The sequence below is a fragment of the Oncorhynchus tshawytscha genome, linkage group LG20, assembly GCF_018296145.1.
Source record: "Oncorhynchus tshawytscha isolate Ot180627B linkage group LG20, Otsh_v2.0, whole genome shotgun sequence".
NCBI lineage: Eukaryota > Metazoa > Chordata > Actinopteri > Salmoniformes > Salmonidae > Oncorhynchus > Oncorhynchus tshawytscha.
Genome location: NC_056448.1, coordinates 416,447 through 434,577, shown reverse-complemented (window position 1 = coordinate 434,577; position 18,131 = coordinate 416,447). Strand labels below are relative to the sequence as shown.

Below are 18,131 nucleotides of genomic sequence, written 5' to 3'. Positions count from 1 at the left end.
ACTATGTGTGTAGCGTACTGACCCTTGTCTGTCCCCCAGGTGAATATGAAGATGAAGGAGATCACAGAGAAAGAGACCAAAATCAAGCAGCATCTGCTAGAGTCCCCCAGCCACCAAAAGGTATTCTTGCGTTTTCCCCTCTGTCTCGCACGCTCACTCGCGCTGTCTCGCACGCTCACTCTCGCTGTCTTTTTCACTCTCCCTGTCTCGCATGCTCACTCTCGCTGTCTTTCTCACTCTCCCTGTCTCGCACGCTCACTCTCGCTGTCTTTCTCACTCTCGCTGTCTTTCTCACTCTTGCTGTCTTACACGCTCACTCTCGCTGTCTTTCTCACTCTCGCTGTCTTTCTCACTCTTGTTGTCTTTTTCACTCTCGCTGTCTCGCACGCTCACTCTCGCTGTCTTTCTCACTCTCGCTGTCTTACACGCTCACTCTCGCTGTCTTTCTCACTCTCGCTGTCTTTCTCACTCTTGCTGTCTTTTTCACTCTCGCTGTCTCGCACGCTCACTCTCGCTGTCTTTCTCACTCTCGCTGTCTTTCTCACTCTCGCTGTCTTTCTCACTCTCGCTGTCTTTTTCACTCTCGCTGTCTTTCTCTCGCGCTATCGCTCTCACGCGAGCCATCTCTCGCATTCTTTCAATTCAATTTAAAGGGCTATTTTGGCACTATCTGCATTTCTTTCCACTCACCCTCACTTTCTCTCTCTTCAATTTCTTATTACCATCCCTCAGTGTTCACCTACCATTGCTAAGGCGCGGACAGGCTCCCTACCTACCTCTACCCTCTCCCTAAAACAATGTGTGCCTTTAATTGTTTGTAACAGGAAATGTTGGTGTCAGCAGCCCTGGATACTGTTTCTGGGGCCTCTAGTTATAGCACCCCGCCAAATAAAAAAACCTGGGTGAAACACTACATTTTAGGTTGATGTTATAATTAACATGAGCATTTCCATGTCAGCCTGTATTTTTCTGGTCCCTGTATTGGCCTGTTACGATCAACTCTAAATGTTTGATTTGAACCTTCTTAGAGACCCTATTCTCCCAATATAGTGCACTACTTTAGACCTTGGCCAATAAAAGTAGTTCACTATACAGGCTAATAGTGTTATTTTGAGATGTGACCATAGTCTAACCATGAAGTGTGGACCTGATCTCTTCCTGTCACTACATCTGACCTTTGAACTGTCTGCTGCTCTTCCTGTTTGTCTCCCTAAACTCCTCACCTCTCAGTGCATCTTCAGTGCATTCAAGTCAACTGGTCATCCAACTCGGAATTCTAACTATTTCTAGAGCTCCGACCTTGAATACTTAGTCTCCCTCCAAATGTTACTGGAAGCTTGTACGTGTAAGTGGAAATGACTACAGCTTCTGCTATTGTGTGTGTCTCAGGTTTTCATTAGCTGCCAATTGCGGCTTTTGGCCCAAAAAATGATATAAGAAGCCGATAAATAAAACTTTTGTTGGCCAAAATGACCAGGAGAAATAAAATCCCATTGCAAATGCTAAGTATTGCTTTTTCTTCATTGATGGAAATACCAGTCAATGTAAATGCCTTTGACCATCATGCTTATCGGTCTATAGGTTAATTTGCATAATTAAGTGGAATGAAATTAACCTGTGTGTATTTTTGTTCGTGAACATGTATCTTATTTACCAACACAACTATCACACACAGCATACAGAGCCTATTCCTCTACTGGTTGTTGCTGGAGTAAAACATGTGCTTTTGCAAGACCATTCATTGCGCAACAATTCTTAATGCAATCCCGTGTTTAAAACATTTTCGGTGCACGACTAAATATAGCTACTATTTTTATTTCTCAACTAGTCATTTAAGTGCGACTCCCATTCATCAAAGCGCTTCACACACCACTTTACAATGTGAGCTGGAGACAGTATGCATTTTGAAAACATACTTAATTGTTTAAAATCTGAATGTATTATTTCATATTATAAGTTATGTCTTACCTTGCTTCAAAGTAGCCTATAGGCAAAATCCGACCATGGAAACGCAATTAAAATAACACCTCATAGGCGGCGCGTAAGAAGCTTACAATTTATCCTACCATTTCTACATGCCAGTTATGATTTTCGAATGCGCATTTTCGTGGGACAGTTTCATTTAAATCATAACGTTTTCATTTCTCAAAATCATTGTCACATGGTTAATCATAAAAATGGGAATTAAAATGATACAAATCTAAAAGTTAAAATTAAACTAATGTGAGAGCACCAGCCTCAGCCATATGGACACATTGATACACCGTGATCAATTGCCAGCTAAAGAAATGAGTGCATGGAACTCATAGCCTATAGGCCAATGCAGCAGTAGGCCTATAGTTGCTCTTTCAAGATTGGTGATTATTGAAAGGGAGATTGTTGGAAAGATTTTTAAAATAGGTTTTTATTTTTTTACATTTTATTTCACCTTTATTTAACCAGGTAGGCTAGAACAAGTTCTCATTTATAACTGCGACCTGGCCAAGATAAAGCAAAGCAGTGTGACACAAACAACACAGAGTTACACATGGAATAAACAAACATACAGTCAATAATACAATAGAGAAAGTCTATATACAGTGTGTGCAAATGAGGTAGGATAAGGGGGGTGAGGCAATAAATAGGCCATAGTGGCAAAATTATTACAGTATGGCAAATTAAACACTGGGGTGATAGATGTGCAGAAGATGAGTGTGCAAGTAGTGGTACTGGGGTGCAAAGGAGAAAAATAAAAAAAATGAATAACAATATGGTGATGAGGTAGTTGGATGGGCTATTTACAAGTGGGCTATGTACAGGTGCAGTGATCTGTGAGCTGCTCTGACAGCTGGTAGTTAAAGCTAGTAAGGGAGATATGAGTCTCCAGCTTCAGGGATGTTTGCAGTTTGTTCCAGTCATTGGCAGCAGAGAACTGGAAGGAAAGGCGGCCGAAGGAGGAATTGGCTTTGGGGGGCTTACTGTGAGGAACTATAGTTTTAATAAATCATTCGCAATGGATGTTAAAAAAAACACTTTCCTACATTTCCGTGCAGCAGGCCAGGTACTTCTATGCATGCTCAGGCACGCGCGCTCCGTCAACATTATCAGGACAGAGAAGCCAGACACATGCCCATTACTCACATGGAGTTTTATCGAACGCGAACAATTCACATAATGAAACAATGAATGTGCAAGAATTGGCAGGAGACAGCTGAGCCATTCTGGAGAGGGACTTGCCTATATCTTTGCCATGCAGCCCTCCCCTTCGTCTTGTCTCAACATTTGAAATTATACTCAAGACACATTATCTTCACACATACACTGAACACAAATATAAACGCAACATCTCCAAGAGTTACAGTTCATATAAGGAAATCAATGGATCGATGCAGTCGTACACGTCGATCCAGAACATTCCCAAACATGCTCAATGGGTGACATGTCTGGTGAGTTTTTCAGGCTATGGAAGAACTGGGACATTTTCAGCTTCCAGGAATTGTGTACAGATCCTTGCGACATGGGTTTCATACTGAAACATGAGGTGATGGTGGCGGATGAATGGCACCACAACGGGCTTCGGGATCTCATCATGATATCTCTGTGCATTGAAATTGCCATCGATAAAATGCAATTGTGTTCATTGTCCGTATCATATGCCTGCCCATACCATAACCCCACTGCCACCATGGGGGGCACTCTGTTCACAATGTTGACATCAGCAAACCGTTCATCCACATCTGCCCAGTTCAGTTGAAACTGGGATTCATCCGTGAAGAGCACACTTCTCCAGCATGCCAGTGGCCATCGAAGGTGATCATTTGCACACTGTAGTCGGTTACAACATCGAACTACAGTCAGGTTGAGACCCTGGTAAGGACGAAGAGCACGCAGATGAGCTTCCCTGAGACGGTTTCTGACAGTTTGTGCAGAAATTCTTTGCTTGTGCAAACCCACAGTTTCATAAGCTGTCTGGGTGGCTGGTCTTAGACGAACCCGCAGGTGAAGAAGCCAGATGTGGAGGTCCTGGGCTGGCGGAATTACAAGAGGTCTGCAATTGTGAGGCCGGATGGATGTACTAGCAAATTTTCTAAAACGACATTGGAGGATTATGGAAGAGAAATTAACATCAAATTCTCTGGCAACAGCTGTGGTGGACATTCCTACAAACAGGATGCCAATTTGCACGCTCCATCAATAATTGAGACATCTGTGGCATTGTGTTGTGTGACAAAACTGCACATTTTAGAGTGGCCTTTTATTGTCCCCAACACAAGGTAATGTGTAATGTATGTAATGATCGTGCTGTTTAATAAACTTCTTGATATGCCACACCTGTCAGGTGGATGGATTATCTTGGCAAAGGAGAAATGCTCACTCACAGGGATGTAAAACGCATTTGTGCACAAAATTGTAAATAAGCTTTTTGTGCATAAGGAACATTTCTGTGATCTTTTATTTCAGCTCATGAAATATGGGTCCAAACATTTTACATTTTGTGTTCATATTTTTGTTTTAGATGCTTTTCTCTGACAGCTGAAACTCAATAATCAAGGTTTATACAAATCGCTGTTGAAAACTAAATATTAGTCTAAAAGAAATGTGAGATGTCGAGATGCTTTTTATAGTGGATATCAAGTTTATACATTCCCTGCCTGGGCTGATGAGACAGTGTATTGCGCAGTCAGATAGAACAGAGTAAATAGGCATTTTAACATCATAGATTTAGCTGGTGGTAACTTGTGGAATAGACACCTTCTGGAATGTGATTTTAGCCAATCATCATTCAGGATTAGACCCACCAGTTGTATAAAATTTGATAGACAACACTAACTAGAGGTGGAACGATCAACCAAAAATTACCAACACCTACATTGCCCTCTTACCGAAGCAATTTTGCTTACGTTGGTAATGTTGGCAGTTAGGCTACACAACGTTCCTGCTTAAACCATTATTTGGTGTCTGGGCTTTAGAAGCTTCTGATAGGCTAGTTGACATCATTTGAGTCAATTGGAGGTGTACCTGTGGATGTATTTCAAGGCCTACCTTCAAACTCAGTGCCTCTTTGCTTGACATCATGGAAAAATCTAAAGAAATCAGCCAAGACCTCAGAAAAAAATGGTTGACCTCCACAAGTCTGGTTCATCCTTGGGAGCTATTTACAAACGCCTGAAGGTACCACGTTCATCTGTACAAACAATAGTACACAAATATAAACACCATGGGACCACACAGCCGTCATACCGCTCAGGAAGGAGACCCGTTCTGTCTCCTAGAGATGAACGTACTTTGGTGCGAAAAGTGCAAATCAATCCCAGAACAACAGCAATGGACCTTGTGAAGATGCGGGAGGAAACAGGTACAAAAGTGTCTATATCCACAGTAAAACGAGTCCTATATCAACATAACCTGAAAGGCCGCTCAGCAAGGAAGAAGCTAGTGCTCCAAAATCGCCATAAAAAAGCCAGACCACTGTTTGCAACTGCACATGGGGACAAACTTCGTACTTTTTGGAGAAATGTCCTCTGGTCTGATGAAACAAAAATAGAACTGTTTTAACATAATGACCATCCTTATGTTTGGAGGAAAAGGGGGAGGCTTGCAAGCCGAAGAACACCATCCCAACCATGAAGCACAGGGGTGGCAGCATCATGTTGTGGGGGTGCTTTGCTGCAGGAGGGACTGGTGCACTTCACAAAATAAATGGCATCATGAGGGAGGAAAATTATGTGGATATATTGAAGCAACATCTCAAGACATCAGTCAGGAAGTTAAAGCTTGGTGGCAAATGGGTCTTCCAAATGGACAATGACCTAAGCATACTTCCAAAGTTGTGGAAAATGGCTTAAGGACAACAAAGTCAAGGTATTGGAGTGGCCATCACAAAGCCCTGACCTCAATCCTATAGAAAATTTGTGGGCAGAACTGAAAAGGCGCGTGCGAGCAAGGAGGCCTACAAACCTGACTCAGTTACATCAGCTCTGACAAAATTCCTCCAACTTATTGTGGGAAGCTTGTGGATTCTACCCGAAATATTTGACCCAAGTTAAACAATTTAAAGGCAATGCTACCAAATAGTAAGTGAGTGTATGTAAACTTCTGACCTACTGGGAATGTGATGAAAGAAATAAAAGCTGTTAGAAATCACTCTCTCTACTATTATTCTGACATTTCACATTCGTAAAATAAAGTGGTGATACAAACTGACCGAAAACAGGGACTTTTTACTTGGATTAAATGTCAGGAATTGTGAAAAACTGAGTTGGTGTATGTGAACTTCCGTCTTCAACTGTAATTGAGACGATGCCCCAGCGGTAGCCTGGGCAGTCGCTAGTGGGCGCTATGGATCTCCACTATCGTATGGGCTTGATGTGCACAGCCTGTAATACACTTCTGTATGCCTATTTTCCCTGTTCTCTCGACCTTCTAGCCATTCAATCTGGTTGAGGAGGAAAGCCTTTACAGCCGGAATGGAGAATGTTTTATGCACAAGTGTATTACTGGCTATTACTCACATCAAGCACAGATTATCCATAGCACCCACTAGCGGCTGCCCACTCTATGCCAGCGGAATGAAGCGGAGCTCCCCATTTGCGGTAAATACATAGTGGCCTACAAATGGAACGTTTTTGTTGGATATTACATTTACTGTTAGGATCAATTGCATGGCTATCTAGCAACAATGTCTTATTTAGAGTTAGCTATCTAGTTAATGTGTTTTGAGTTCCACTTCCTCAGTTGGCAAATTATGTAGCATATAAGTATAGCCTAGGCCAATATGCACAAAAAACATGTAGGCAAATTCATTTCGATACAGCCAAAAATATCAGATTTTTCTGGATCCTATTTTGACATGTTATGCATCAAAATGATCCCGAGTGGCGCAGCGGTCTAAGACACTGCATCTCAGTGCAAGAGGCGTCACTAGAGTACCTGGTTCGAATCCAGGCTGTATCACATCCGGCAGTGAGTCCCATAGGGCTGTGCACAATTGGCCCGTCTGGGTTTGGCTGGAGGAGGCCGTCATTATAAGTAAGAATTTGTTCTTAACTGCCTGCCTAGTTAAATAAAGGTTCAATAAAAATGAAGGTATTAGATGAAATACCTAACTTCAAACATGTCTTACCTGGCACTGGAAAAAGTCAGTCTAGAGCCCTTCCACTTAGCTATCTTGCTTCAAAGCTTTGCCATTTGATACCTGATTTTATTAGACTTTTTGTCGAATAATGTTCTAATGTTATAGCATAGTACCACCAGGTGAGCTACTGGGTGTGGAGGCTTTTGTTCCAGCCCTACTCTAACACACCAGAGTCTACAAATCACCTGCTCAACAGGACATTGTTAAGCTGACTCAGGTGTGTTTGAGCTGGGCTGGATCAAAATCCTGCACAGCCAGTGGCCTAGCTCCCTGCATGGAGAGTTGACCACATGTTTTATACAGTAACCGTGCTGTATATTTGACTTTAAAGGTGTTTTTTCCCAGTGGTATTGAGTATCATTATACTAGCTAATGATGAACCCATTGGGGTAGCCTAAACAAATGCAGAAAGGTAACCCCATCCTTCAGCCATCTTTAACTTTGCCACAATGCTACTACTTCCGTTAAGCTACAGGAGCATGCTCATTGCTAAAATGGCACACCTGTCTTATAATACACTACATGACCGAATGTACAGTGGGGAGAACAAGTATTTGATAACCTGCAAAATCGGCAGTGTCCTACTTACAAAGCATGTAGAGGTCTGTAATTTTTTATCATAGGTACACTTCAACTGTGAGAGACGGAATCTAAAACAAAAATCCAGAAAATCACGTTGTATGATTTTTAAGTAATTAATTAGCATTTTATTGCATGACATAAGTATTTGATACATCAGAACAGCAGAACTTAATATTTGATACAGAGATCATACGTTTCCTGTAGTTCTTGACCAGGTTTGCACACACTGCAGCAGGGATTTTGACCCACTCCTCCATACAGACCTTCTCCAGATCCTTCAGGTTTCGGGGCTGTCGTTGGGCAATTCGGACTTTCAGCTCGGCCACTCCAGGACCTTGAGATGCTTCTTATGGAGCCACTCCTTAGTTGCCCTGGCTGTGTGTTTCGGGTCGTTGTCATGCTGGAAGACCCAGCCACGACCCATCTTCAATGCTCTTACTGAGGGAAGGAGGTTGTTGGCCAAGATCTCGCGATACATGGCCCCATCCATCCTCCCCTCAATACAGTGCAGTCGTCCTGTGCCCTTTGCAGAAAAGCATCCCCAAAGAATAATGTTTCCACCTCCATGCTTCATGGTTGGGATGGTGTTCTTGGGGTTGTACTCATCCTTCTTCCTCCAAACACGGCGAGTGGAGTTTAGACCAAAAGGCTCTATTTTTGTCTTATCAGACCACATGACCTTCTCCCATTCCTCCTCTGGATCATCCAGATGGTCATTGGCAAACTTCAGACGGGCCTGGACATGAGCTGGCTTGAGCAGGGGGACCTTGCGTGCGCTGCAAGATTTTAATCCATGACGGCGTAGTGTGTTACTAATGGTTTTCTTTGAGACTGTGGTCCCAGCTCTCTTCAGGTCATTGACCAGGTCCTGCCGTGTAGTTCTGGGCTGATCCCTCACCTTCCTCATGATCATTGATGCCCCACGAGCTGAGATCTTGCATGGAGCCCCAGACCTAGGGTGATTGACTGTCATCTTGAACTTCTTCCATTTTTGAATAATTGCGCCTACAGTTGTTGCCTTCTCACCAAGCTGCTTGCCTATTGTCCTGTAGCCCATCCCAGCCTTGTGCAGGTCTACAATTTTATTTCTGATGTCCTTACACAGCTCCCTGGTCTTGGCCATTGTGGAGAGGTTGGAGTCTGTTTGATTGAGTGTGTGGACAGGTGTCTTTTATACAGGTAACGAGTTCAAACAGGTGCAGTTAATACAGGTAATGAGTGGAGAACAGGAGGGCTTCTTAAATAAAAACTAACATGTCTGTGAGAGCCGGAATTCTTACTGGTTGGTAGGTGATCAAATGCTTATGTCATGCAATAAAAATAAAACATTTTTGGATTTTTGTTTTAGATTAGGAAAACTGCGTGGTCCCATGGTGTTTATACTTGCGTACTATTTTTTGTACAGATGAACGTGGTACCTTCAGGCATTTGGAAATTGCTCCCAAGGATGAACCAGACTTGTGGAGGTCTACAATGTTTTTTTTCTGAGGTCTTGGCTGATTTCTTTTGATTTTCCCATGATGTCAAGCAAAGAGGCACTGAGTTTGAAGGTAGGCCTTCAAACATTCAATTGACTCAAATGATGTCAATTAGCCTATCAGAAGCTTCTAAGGCAATGACATCATATTCTGGAATTTTCCAAGCTGTTAAAGGCACAGTCAACTTTGTGTATGGTAACTTCTGACCCACTGGGATTGTGATACAGTGAATTATAAGTGAAATAATCTATCTGGAAAGAATTTTTGGAAAAATGACTTGTCAAGCACACAGTAGATGTCCTAACCGACTTGCCAAAACTATAGTTTGTTAACAAGAAATTTGTGGAGTGGAGGAACAACGAGTTTTAATGACTCCAATCTAAGTGTTTGTGAACTTCCTACTTCAACTGTATATTGTGATTGGGCCATAAATGTGGAAAAAATCTAGAAATCTTTTTAGGCCATACTGGTCGCATATCTTTACTCTTGTAGAAGAGCTTATTGTAAGGGTCGGTGTTATCTGTGTAGCTTACATAATGAATGTGATAGCTACTTACTCTGTCACTGATTCCTGGCTGTTGGTGGTAGTTTTGTTGTTCTTGCTGTGCTCTTCTTGGCATGCAACTTCTGCTGATGACTTAACAAACAAACAAAGCAGAGCTCCTCAAATTACCTTCTAAGTCCGTGCAGAGAGGAGGATCGTGATCTCAACTGTCTCTGGCCCAGGATAAACTCAGAGAGCTAAACAGAGCTATTTAAATCTGCTGTGTCACTGGCAGGAGCAGGCTGCCAAGAAGACACCCATTACAGTCGATTGACTGTGTGTGTGTGTGTGTGTGTGTGTGTGTGTGTGTGTGAAGGACTGTTCATCCCAAACAGGCTGACCCAGTCCTTGCCCCTGTCTGACCTCTGACCCATTTCTGTGTGTGTAGGTGCGATACCGTAGAGACAACCTCTCTGGCCAGCAGCTCCAGCACTTCCCCATGCTGGGTGACCTCATGAAGGACATGTGTGATGGTGCCGCTCTGCTGTCAGTGGTGCACTTCTACTGCCCCGAATGTATGAGGCTAGAGGGTAGGTTGTCTTCTAACTGCCTTGAACTCATGAGTTCAGAGCTGTCAAGCATACCGGATCCGGCCTGCAAGCCGATTCAATGCTGGTGGTTTGAGTAAAAAAAGTATAACTCTCAATCTACATTTAAATTACTACAACCGAATAGAAACTGTGTAGAGATGATAATAGACCTGTATAAAGTCTCTTCACTTGAATCATCAAAGCGCCAAGCATTGAACATTTAAAAAAGGATGGTTAGACAACAATTTTGTGCAAATTTTGACAGCAAGGAAGTATTGCCTATTTTCAGTGCGGCCCTCTGGACCTCGGTGAAGACTGAATGCGTCCCACGGGGGAAAATGAGTTACACGCCCCTTTGGCTAGAGGGCACCCAAAGGAGGACGGAAAATGGGTGTCCTCCGGCTACACCGTGGTGCTACCTCAAAGAGTACTGTTGAGGCTACTGTAGACCTTCATTGCAAAACAGTGTCTCAGCAATTAACTTTTTAAACTTCTCACTCTATTCTAAATATGCACCATTCTGGTTTTAGATCTGGACATAGCAATGTTTCAGCCACTATGCTTGTTTAATGTGATGTGGTAAATTGCCTAGATCATAAAAAAACCTTGTGCTGCCCTATTTATAGACCTTTCCAATGCATTTGACATAATATTCATCTGTACGCAGATGATACGGTTATGTAAGCCATCGCACCGACTGTTGACCAAGCTATGTTAGAGCTCTCTCATCGAGCTGGTTCCCGCCTATAAATATCTGGGCGTATGAATTGATAAAGGTCTAACGTTTAAAAAACAAACAAATTGTGATGTGATAGTTAAAAAGCTAATTTAAAATGTGCTTATTTTTTAGTCATAGATCTTGCCTCTCCAGGAACAGAAGGAAGCAGATTGTGCAGTCAACTTTCCTGACAGTTCTTGACTCTGGTGACACCATTTACCAGAATTCAGCAGCCACTTAAACCTTTGTATGCCGTCTACCGTAGCGCCCTTCGTTTTATCACAGGTGACAGGTTTAATACTCACCACTGCATCCTGTATCAGAAGGTCGCCTGGACCTCACTAAAGTTCCCTAGATCACTTCATTACTTTCCTCTTGTTTACAAAGCTGCTCCACAAGCTTCCAACATACTTCACTTCACTATTTACAAAAATAAATATCAGATACCAAACACATTCACAGGGTCGGTTAACTCTTGAGGTTCCGCTTGTCTCCACAAAGTTTGGTAAATTCACCTTTCGATTTAACCACTGCAGTTATGGAATACCTTACAAAACAAATTGCACCTGAATTCCCGGGTGCTGATAGGGTAGTTTAAAACGCTCTTATTAAATGAGTTCACTGACATGTGCAATTGTTTCAATTGATTATTATAAGTTGTTGTAATAACCTGATGTTATATAAGTTGTTGTAATAACCTGATTGCCCTTAACAATCAAGCGTTCTCTGTCGTGGGACTGGTCGAGCACTGGTACACACTACCAAGTGAGCTATTTTTCAGATGTTGCCCTACACGAGTTGCACAGTAATAGCGTCACTGCTATTAGCTTCACGACATACATACTATGGAATGCCATTTGGGCCTTTGCATGTCAAAAAATATACAGTAGCACTGTCAAAGCTGTTCAAAAAACATCTGCAAACAAGCAAACACTGGCCAAGAACGATGTGTTTACAATACCGCAATGGTAATAAAGCAACTTCTGGGGTAGCTAGCTTTAGCTTGGTGGAGAAGTAGAAACTGCAGTCATTTTCATTATTCTTAGCAAGGATTTAGGAATCCTTGTGAGTACTTATTAGCTAGTTTGGGTTATGTGTTGTGAAGCTGGCCACAACAAGGATTAGGCACAATAGTGGAATTTGTGGTTTGCCTTCAAAATAAAAGTATGTCATTGACAGTGATGCAAATGAATAGAGATAGTAGAGTTATACCATACTTTTATTTTGAAAGTTAATCGCAAAGTCCACTATTGTGACTAATTCTTATTGTGGCTAGTTTCACATGGATGACTCCGACCACCATTAATCAAATAAGAACTGTCTTATAAATTAGTTATTTTAGATGATGACACAGCATCCAAAGTTTTAAGAGTAGTGGCTGCTGAATTCTGGAAAAGGATGTCACCAGAGTCAAGAACTGTCAGGAAAGTTGACTGCACAATCTGCTTCCTTTTGTTCATGGAGAGGCAATATCTATTCCTAAAAAATAAGCCTGTTTTAAATCATAGCTTTTTAAATATCACATCACAATTATTTTTTTTTACGTTAGACCTTTATCAATCCAGACGCCCAGCTAGCTAACTATAGCTACTGAAACAGATTATGTCATGTTGCTATGTTTTTGGGGAAGAACATAGTGTGCATCCTTGAGCTAGCTAGCTTTATGACCAGCACTGTATGTGCGCGAGACAACTTTACCAGCATCAATGAATATGTGTTGATGAATTGTTGTGACATATGAAATACGAGTGATAGTGTAATCAATGTAATAACTACGTAAAAAATTTAGGAACATGTTCAATTATTATGTGACGTGAGTCATATTCAGGTCCTGATTATTCAGCAAGCTTATTTGACCCAAATGGCGTTCCATATAAATATTGGTTGAGAATGAAATGACTGAAGAAATGAACAATTATGTTTGACTGGTAAAAAGCACAGCAAGTAAGTGAAAGTTTTTAAGTTTGTCCATTAAAATAAAAAAATACAGTGTAGACATTGTTAACGTTGTAAATGACTATTGTATCTGCAAGATATTATACCGCGGCAAACAACATTACCGTTGGAACTTAATTTGCCCAGGGGGAAAAAAGGATAAAAACACTTGGTTTAAATCTTCACAAAAGTTTTGAAGCTGACATATGGAATTGTTTTAAGATGGTCATACTATGGATCATTTAGCTATTTGATTTTGAATTTTAGATTCCTTTGGGCAATTAAAAAAAAAAATAAAATATTGAATTTGGCCTTCACTACTATAGCCCAGAGAAACGCATTAATTAAATGTAAAAAGAAGAATGTAAAAAGAAGCTGTCCTCCATAGGGTACTGTAGACCATGTTATTCTGTTGAAGAAGCTGTCCTCCATAGGGTACTGTAGACCATGTTATTCTGTTGAAGAATCTGTCCTCCATAGGGTACTGTAGACCATGTTATTCTGTTGAAGAATCTGTCCTCCATAGGGTACTGTAGACCATGTTATTCTATTGAAGAATCTGTCCTCCATAGGGTACTGTAGACCATGTTATTCTGTTGAAGAATCTGTCCTCCATAGGGTACTGTAGACCATGTTATTCTGTTGAAGAAGCTGTCCTCCATAGGGTACTGTAGACCATGTTATTCTGTTGAAGAAGCTGTCCTCCATAGGGTACTGTTGAAGAAGCTGTCCTCCATAGGGTACTGTTGAAGAAGCTGTCCTCCATAGGGTACTGTAGACCATGGTATTCTGTTGAAGAAGCTGTCCTCCATATGGTACTGTAGACCATGTTATTATATTGAAGAATCTGTCCTCCATATGGTACTGTAGACCATGTTATTCTGTTGAATAATCTGTCCTCCATAGGGTACTGTAGACCATGTTATTCTATTGAAGAAGCTGTCCTCCATAGGGTACTGTAGACCATGTTATTCTGTTGAAGAAGCTGTCCTCCATAGGGTACTGTAGACCATGTTATTCTATTGAAGAATCTGTCCTCCATATGGTACTGTAGACCATGTTATTCTGTTAAAGAAGCTGTCCTCCATAGGGTACAGTAGACCATGTTATTATATTGAAGAAGCTGTCCTCCATAGGGTACAGTAGACCATGTTATTCTGTTGAAGAAGCTGTCCTCAATAGGGTACTGTAGACCATGTTATTCTGTTGAAGAAGCTGTCCTCCATAGGGTACTAGACCATGTTATTCTGTTGAAGAAGCTGTCCTCCATGTTACTGTAGACCATGTTGAAGAAGCTGTCCTCCATAGGGTACTGTAGACCATGTTATTCTATTGAAGAAGCTGTCCTCCATAGGGTACTGTAGACCATGTTATTCTATTGAAGCTGAAGCTGTCCTCCATAGGGTACTGTAGACCATGTTATTCTGTTGAAGAAGCTGTCCTCCATAGGGTACTGTAGACCATGTTATTCTATTGAAGAAGCTGTCCTCCATAGGGTACTGTAGACCATGTTATTCTGTTGAAGAAGCTGTCCTCCATAGGGTACTGTAGAGCTGTCCTCCCATGTTATTCTGTTAAGAAGCTGTCCTCCATAGGGTACTGTAGACCATGTTATTCTGTTGAAGAAGCTGTCCTCCATAGGGTACTGTAGACCATGTTATTCTGTTGAAGAAGCTGTCCTCCATAGGGTACTGTAGACTGTAGACCATGTTATTCTGTTGAAGAAGCTGTCCTCCATAGGGTACTGTAGACCATGTTATTCTGTTGAAGAAGCTGTCCTCCATAGGGTACTGTAGACCATGTTATTCTGTTGAAGAAGCTGTCCTCCATAGGGTACTGTAGACCATGTTATTCTGTTAGACCAAGAAGCTGTCCTCCATAGGGTACTGTAGACCATGTTATTCTGTTGAAGAAGCTGTCCTCCATAGGGTACTGTAGACCATGTTATTCTGTTGAAGAAGCTGTCCTCCATAGGGTACTGTAGACCATGTTATTCTGTTGAAGAAGCTGTCCTCCATAGGGTACTGTAGACCATGTTATTCTGTTGAAGAAGCTGTCCTCCATAGGGTACTGTAGACCATGTTATTCTGTACTTGAAGAAGCTGTCCTCCATAGGGTACTGTAGACCATGTTATTCTATTGAAGAAGCTGTCCTCCATAGGGTACTGTAGACCATGTTATTCTATTCTGTTACTGTAGACCATGTTATTCTGTTGAAGCTGTCCTCCATAGGGTACTGTAGACCATGTTATTCTATTGAAGAAGCTGTCCTCCATAGGGTACTGTAGACCATGTTATTCTGTTATTCTGTTGAAGAAGCTGTCCTCCATAGGGTACTGTAGACCATGTTATTCTGTTGAAGAAGCTGTCCTCCATAGGGTACTGTAGACCATGTTATTCTGTTGAAGAAGCTGTCCTCCATAGGGTACTGTAGACCATGTTATTCTGTTGTTAGGGTACTGTAGACCATGTTATTCTGTTGAAGAAGCTGTCCTCCATAGGGTACTGTAGACCATGTTATTCTATTCTGTCCTTAGGGTAAGACCATGTTATTCTATTGCTGTCCTCCATAGGGTACTGTAGACCATGTTATTCTGTTGAAGAATCTGTCCTCCATAGGGTACTGTAGACCATGTTATTCTGTTGAAGAAGCTGTCCTCCATAGGGTACTGTAGACCATGTTATTCTGTTGAAGAAGCTGTCCTCCATAGGGTACTGTAGACCATGTTATTCTATTGAAGAAGCTGTCCTCCATAGGGTACTGTAGACCATGTTATTCTGTTGAAGAAGCTGTCCTCCATAGGGTACTGTAGACCATGTTATTCTGTTGAAGAAGCTGTCCTCCATAGGGTACTGTAGACCATGTTATTCTATTGAAGAATCTGTCCTCCCATGTTATTCTATTGAAGAAGCTGTCCTCCATAGGGTACTGTAGACCATGTTATTCTGTTGAAGAAGCTGTCCTCCATAGGGTACTGTAGACCATGTTATTCTGTTGAAGAAGCTGTCCTCCATAGGGTACTGTAGACCATGTTATTCTGTTAGCTGTCCTCCATAGGGTACTTAGACCATGTTATTCTATTGAAGCTGTCCTCCATAGGGTACTGTAGACCATGTTATTCTGTTGAAGAAGCTGTCCTCCATAGGGTACTGTAGACCATGTTATTCTGTTGAAGAAGCTGTCCTCCATAGGGTACTGTAGACCATGTTATTCTATTGAAGAAGCTGTCCTCCATAGGGTACTGTAGACCATGTTATTCTACTTGACCAATTCTGTTGAAGAAGCTGTCCTCCATAGGGTACTGTAGACCATGTTATTCTGTTGAAGAAGCTGTCCTCCATAGGGTACTGTAGACCATGTTATTCTGTTGAAGAAGCTGTCCTCCATAGGGTACTGTAGACCATGTTATTCTATTGAAGAAGCTGTCCTCCATAGGGTACTGTAGACCATGTTATTCTGTTGAAGAAGCTGTCCTCCATAGGGTACTGTAGACCATGTTATTCTGTTGAAGAAGCTGTCCTCCATAGGGTACTGTAGACCATGTTATCCTCCTAGGGTACTTAGACCATGTTATTCTGTTGAAGAAGCTGTCCTCCATAGGGTACTGTAGACCATGTCCTGTCCTCCATAGGGTACTGTAGACCATGTTATTCTATTGAAGAAGCTGTCCTCCATAGGGTACTGTAGACCATGTTATTCTGTTGAAGAAGCTGTCCTCCATAGGGTACTGTAGACCATGTTATTCTATTGAAGAACCAGGGTACTTACCATGTTTCTGTTGAAGAAGCTGTCCTCCATAGGGTACTGTAGACCATGTTATTCTATTGAAGAAGCTGTCCTCCATAGGGTACTGTAGACCATGTTATTCTGTTGAAGAAGCTGTCCTCCATAGGGTACTGTTGAAGAAGCTGTAGACCATGTTATTCTATTGAAGAAGCTGTCCTCCATAGGGTACTGTAGACCATGTTATTCTGTTGAAGAAGCTGTCCTCCATAGGGTACTGTAGACCATGTTATTCTGTTGAAGAAGCTGTCCTCCATAGGGTACTGTAGACCATGTTATTCTGTTGAAGAAGCTGTCCTCCATAGGGTACTGTAGACCATGTTATTCTGTTGAAGAAGCTGTCCTCCATAGGGTACTGTAGACCATGTTATTGAAGAAGCTGTCCTCCATAGGGTACTGTAGACCATGTTATTCTGTTGAAGAAGCTGTCCTCCATAGGGTACTGTAGACCATGTTATTCTATTGAAGAAGCTGTCCTCCATAGGGTACTGTAGACCATGTTATTCTATTGAAGAAGCTGTCCTCCAGGGTACTGGGTTACTGTTGAAGACCATGTTATTCTATTGAAGAAGCTGTCCTCCTGTACTGTAGACCATGTTATTCATTGAAGAAGCTGGGTACTGTAGACCATGTTATTCTGTTGAAGAAGCTGTCCTCCATAGGGTACTGTAGACCATGTTATTCTGTTGAAGAAGCTGTCCTCCATAGGGTACTGTAGACCATGTTATTCTGTTGAAGAAGCTGTCCTCCATAGGGTACTGTAGACCATGTTATTCTGTTGAAGAAGCTGTCCTCCATAGGGTACTGTAGACCATGTTATTCTGTTGAAGAAGCTGTCCTCCATAGGGTACTGTAGACCATGTTATTCTGTTGAAGAATCTGTCCTCCATAGGGTACTGTAGACCATGTTATTCTGTTGAAGAAGCTGTCCTCCATAGGGTACTGTAGACCATGTTATTCTGTTGAAGAAGCTGTCCTCCATAGGGTACTGTAGACCATGTTATTCATGTTATTCTATTGAAGAAGCTGTCCTCCATAGGGTACTGTAGACCATGTTATTCTATTGAAGCTGTCCTCCATAGGGTACTGTAGACCATGTTATTCTATTGAAGAAGCTGTCCTCCATAGGGTACTGTAGACCATGTTATTCTGTTGAAGAAGCTGTCCTCCATAGGGTACTGTAGACCATGTTATTCTGTTGAAGAAGCTGTCCTCCAGGGTACTGTAGACCATGTTATTCTGTTGAAGAAGCTGTCCTCCATAGGGTACTGTAGACCATGTTATTCTGTTGAAGAAGCTGTCCTCCATAGGGTACTGTAGACCATGTTATCCTGTTGAAGAAGCTGTCCTCCATAGGGTACTGTAGACCATGTTATTCTATTGAAGAAGCTGTCCTCCATAGGGTACTGTAGACCATGTTATTCTATTGAAGAAGCTGTCCTCCAT

At 41.9% G+C, this 18,131-nt stretch overlaps 1 protein-coding gene across 6 annotated transcripts in view; it reads left to right on the top strand.

Annotated features, from left to right (window-relative positions):
* LOC112219707 (calmodulin-regulated spectrin-associated protein 1-B) overlaps window positions 1–18,131 on the top strand; it is a 131,969-nt gene that overhangs the window by 58,423 nt on the left and 55,415 nt on the right. For all 6 annotated transcript variants that reach the window (XR_006079433.1, XR_006079432.1, XM_024381214.2 and 3 more), the window contains 2 exons: window positions 40–120; window positions 10,107–10,248. Coding sequence is in view for 4 of the 6 variants with exons in the window: in XM_024381214.2 (XP_024236982.1) it covers window positions 40–120; window positions 10,107–10,248 (223 nt within the window). In the remaining 2 variants the exon portion in view is untranslated. The remainder of the gene's footprint in view (window positions 1–39; window positions 121–10,106; window positions 10,249–18,131) is intronic.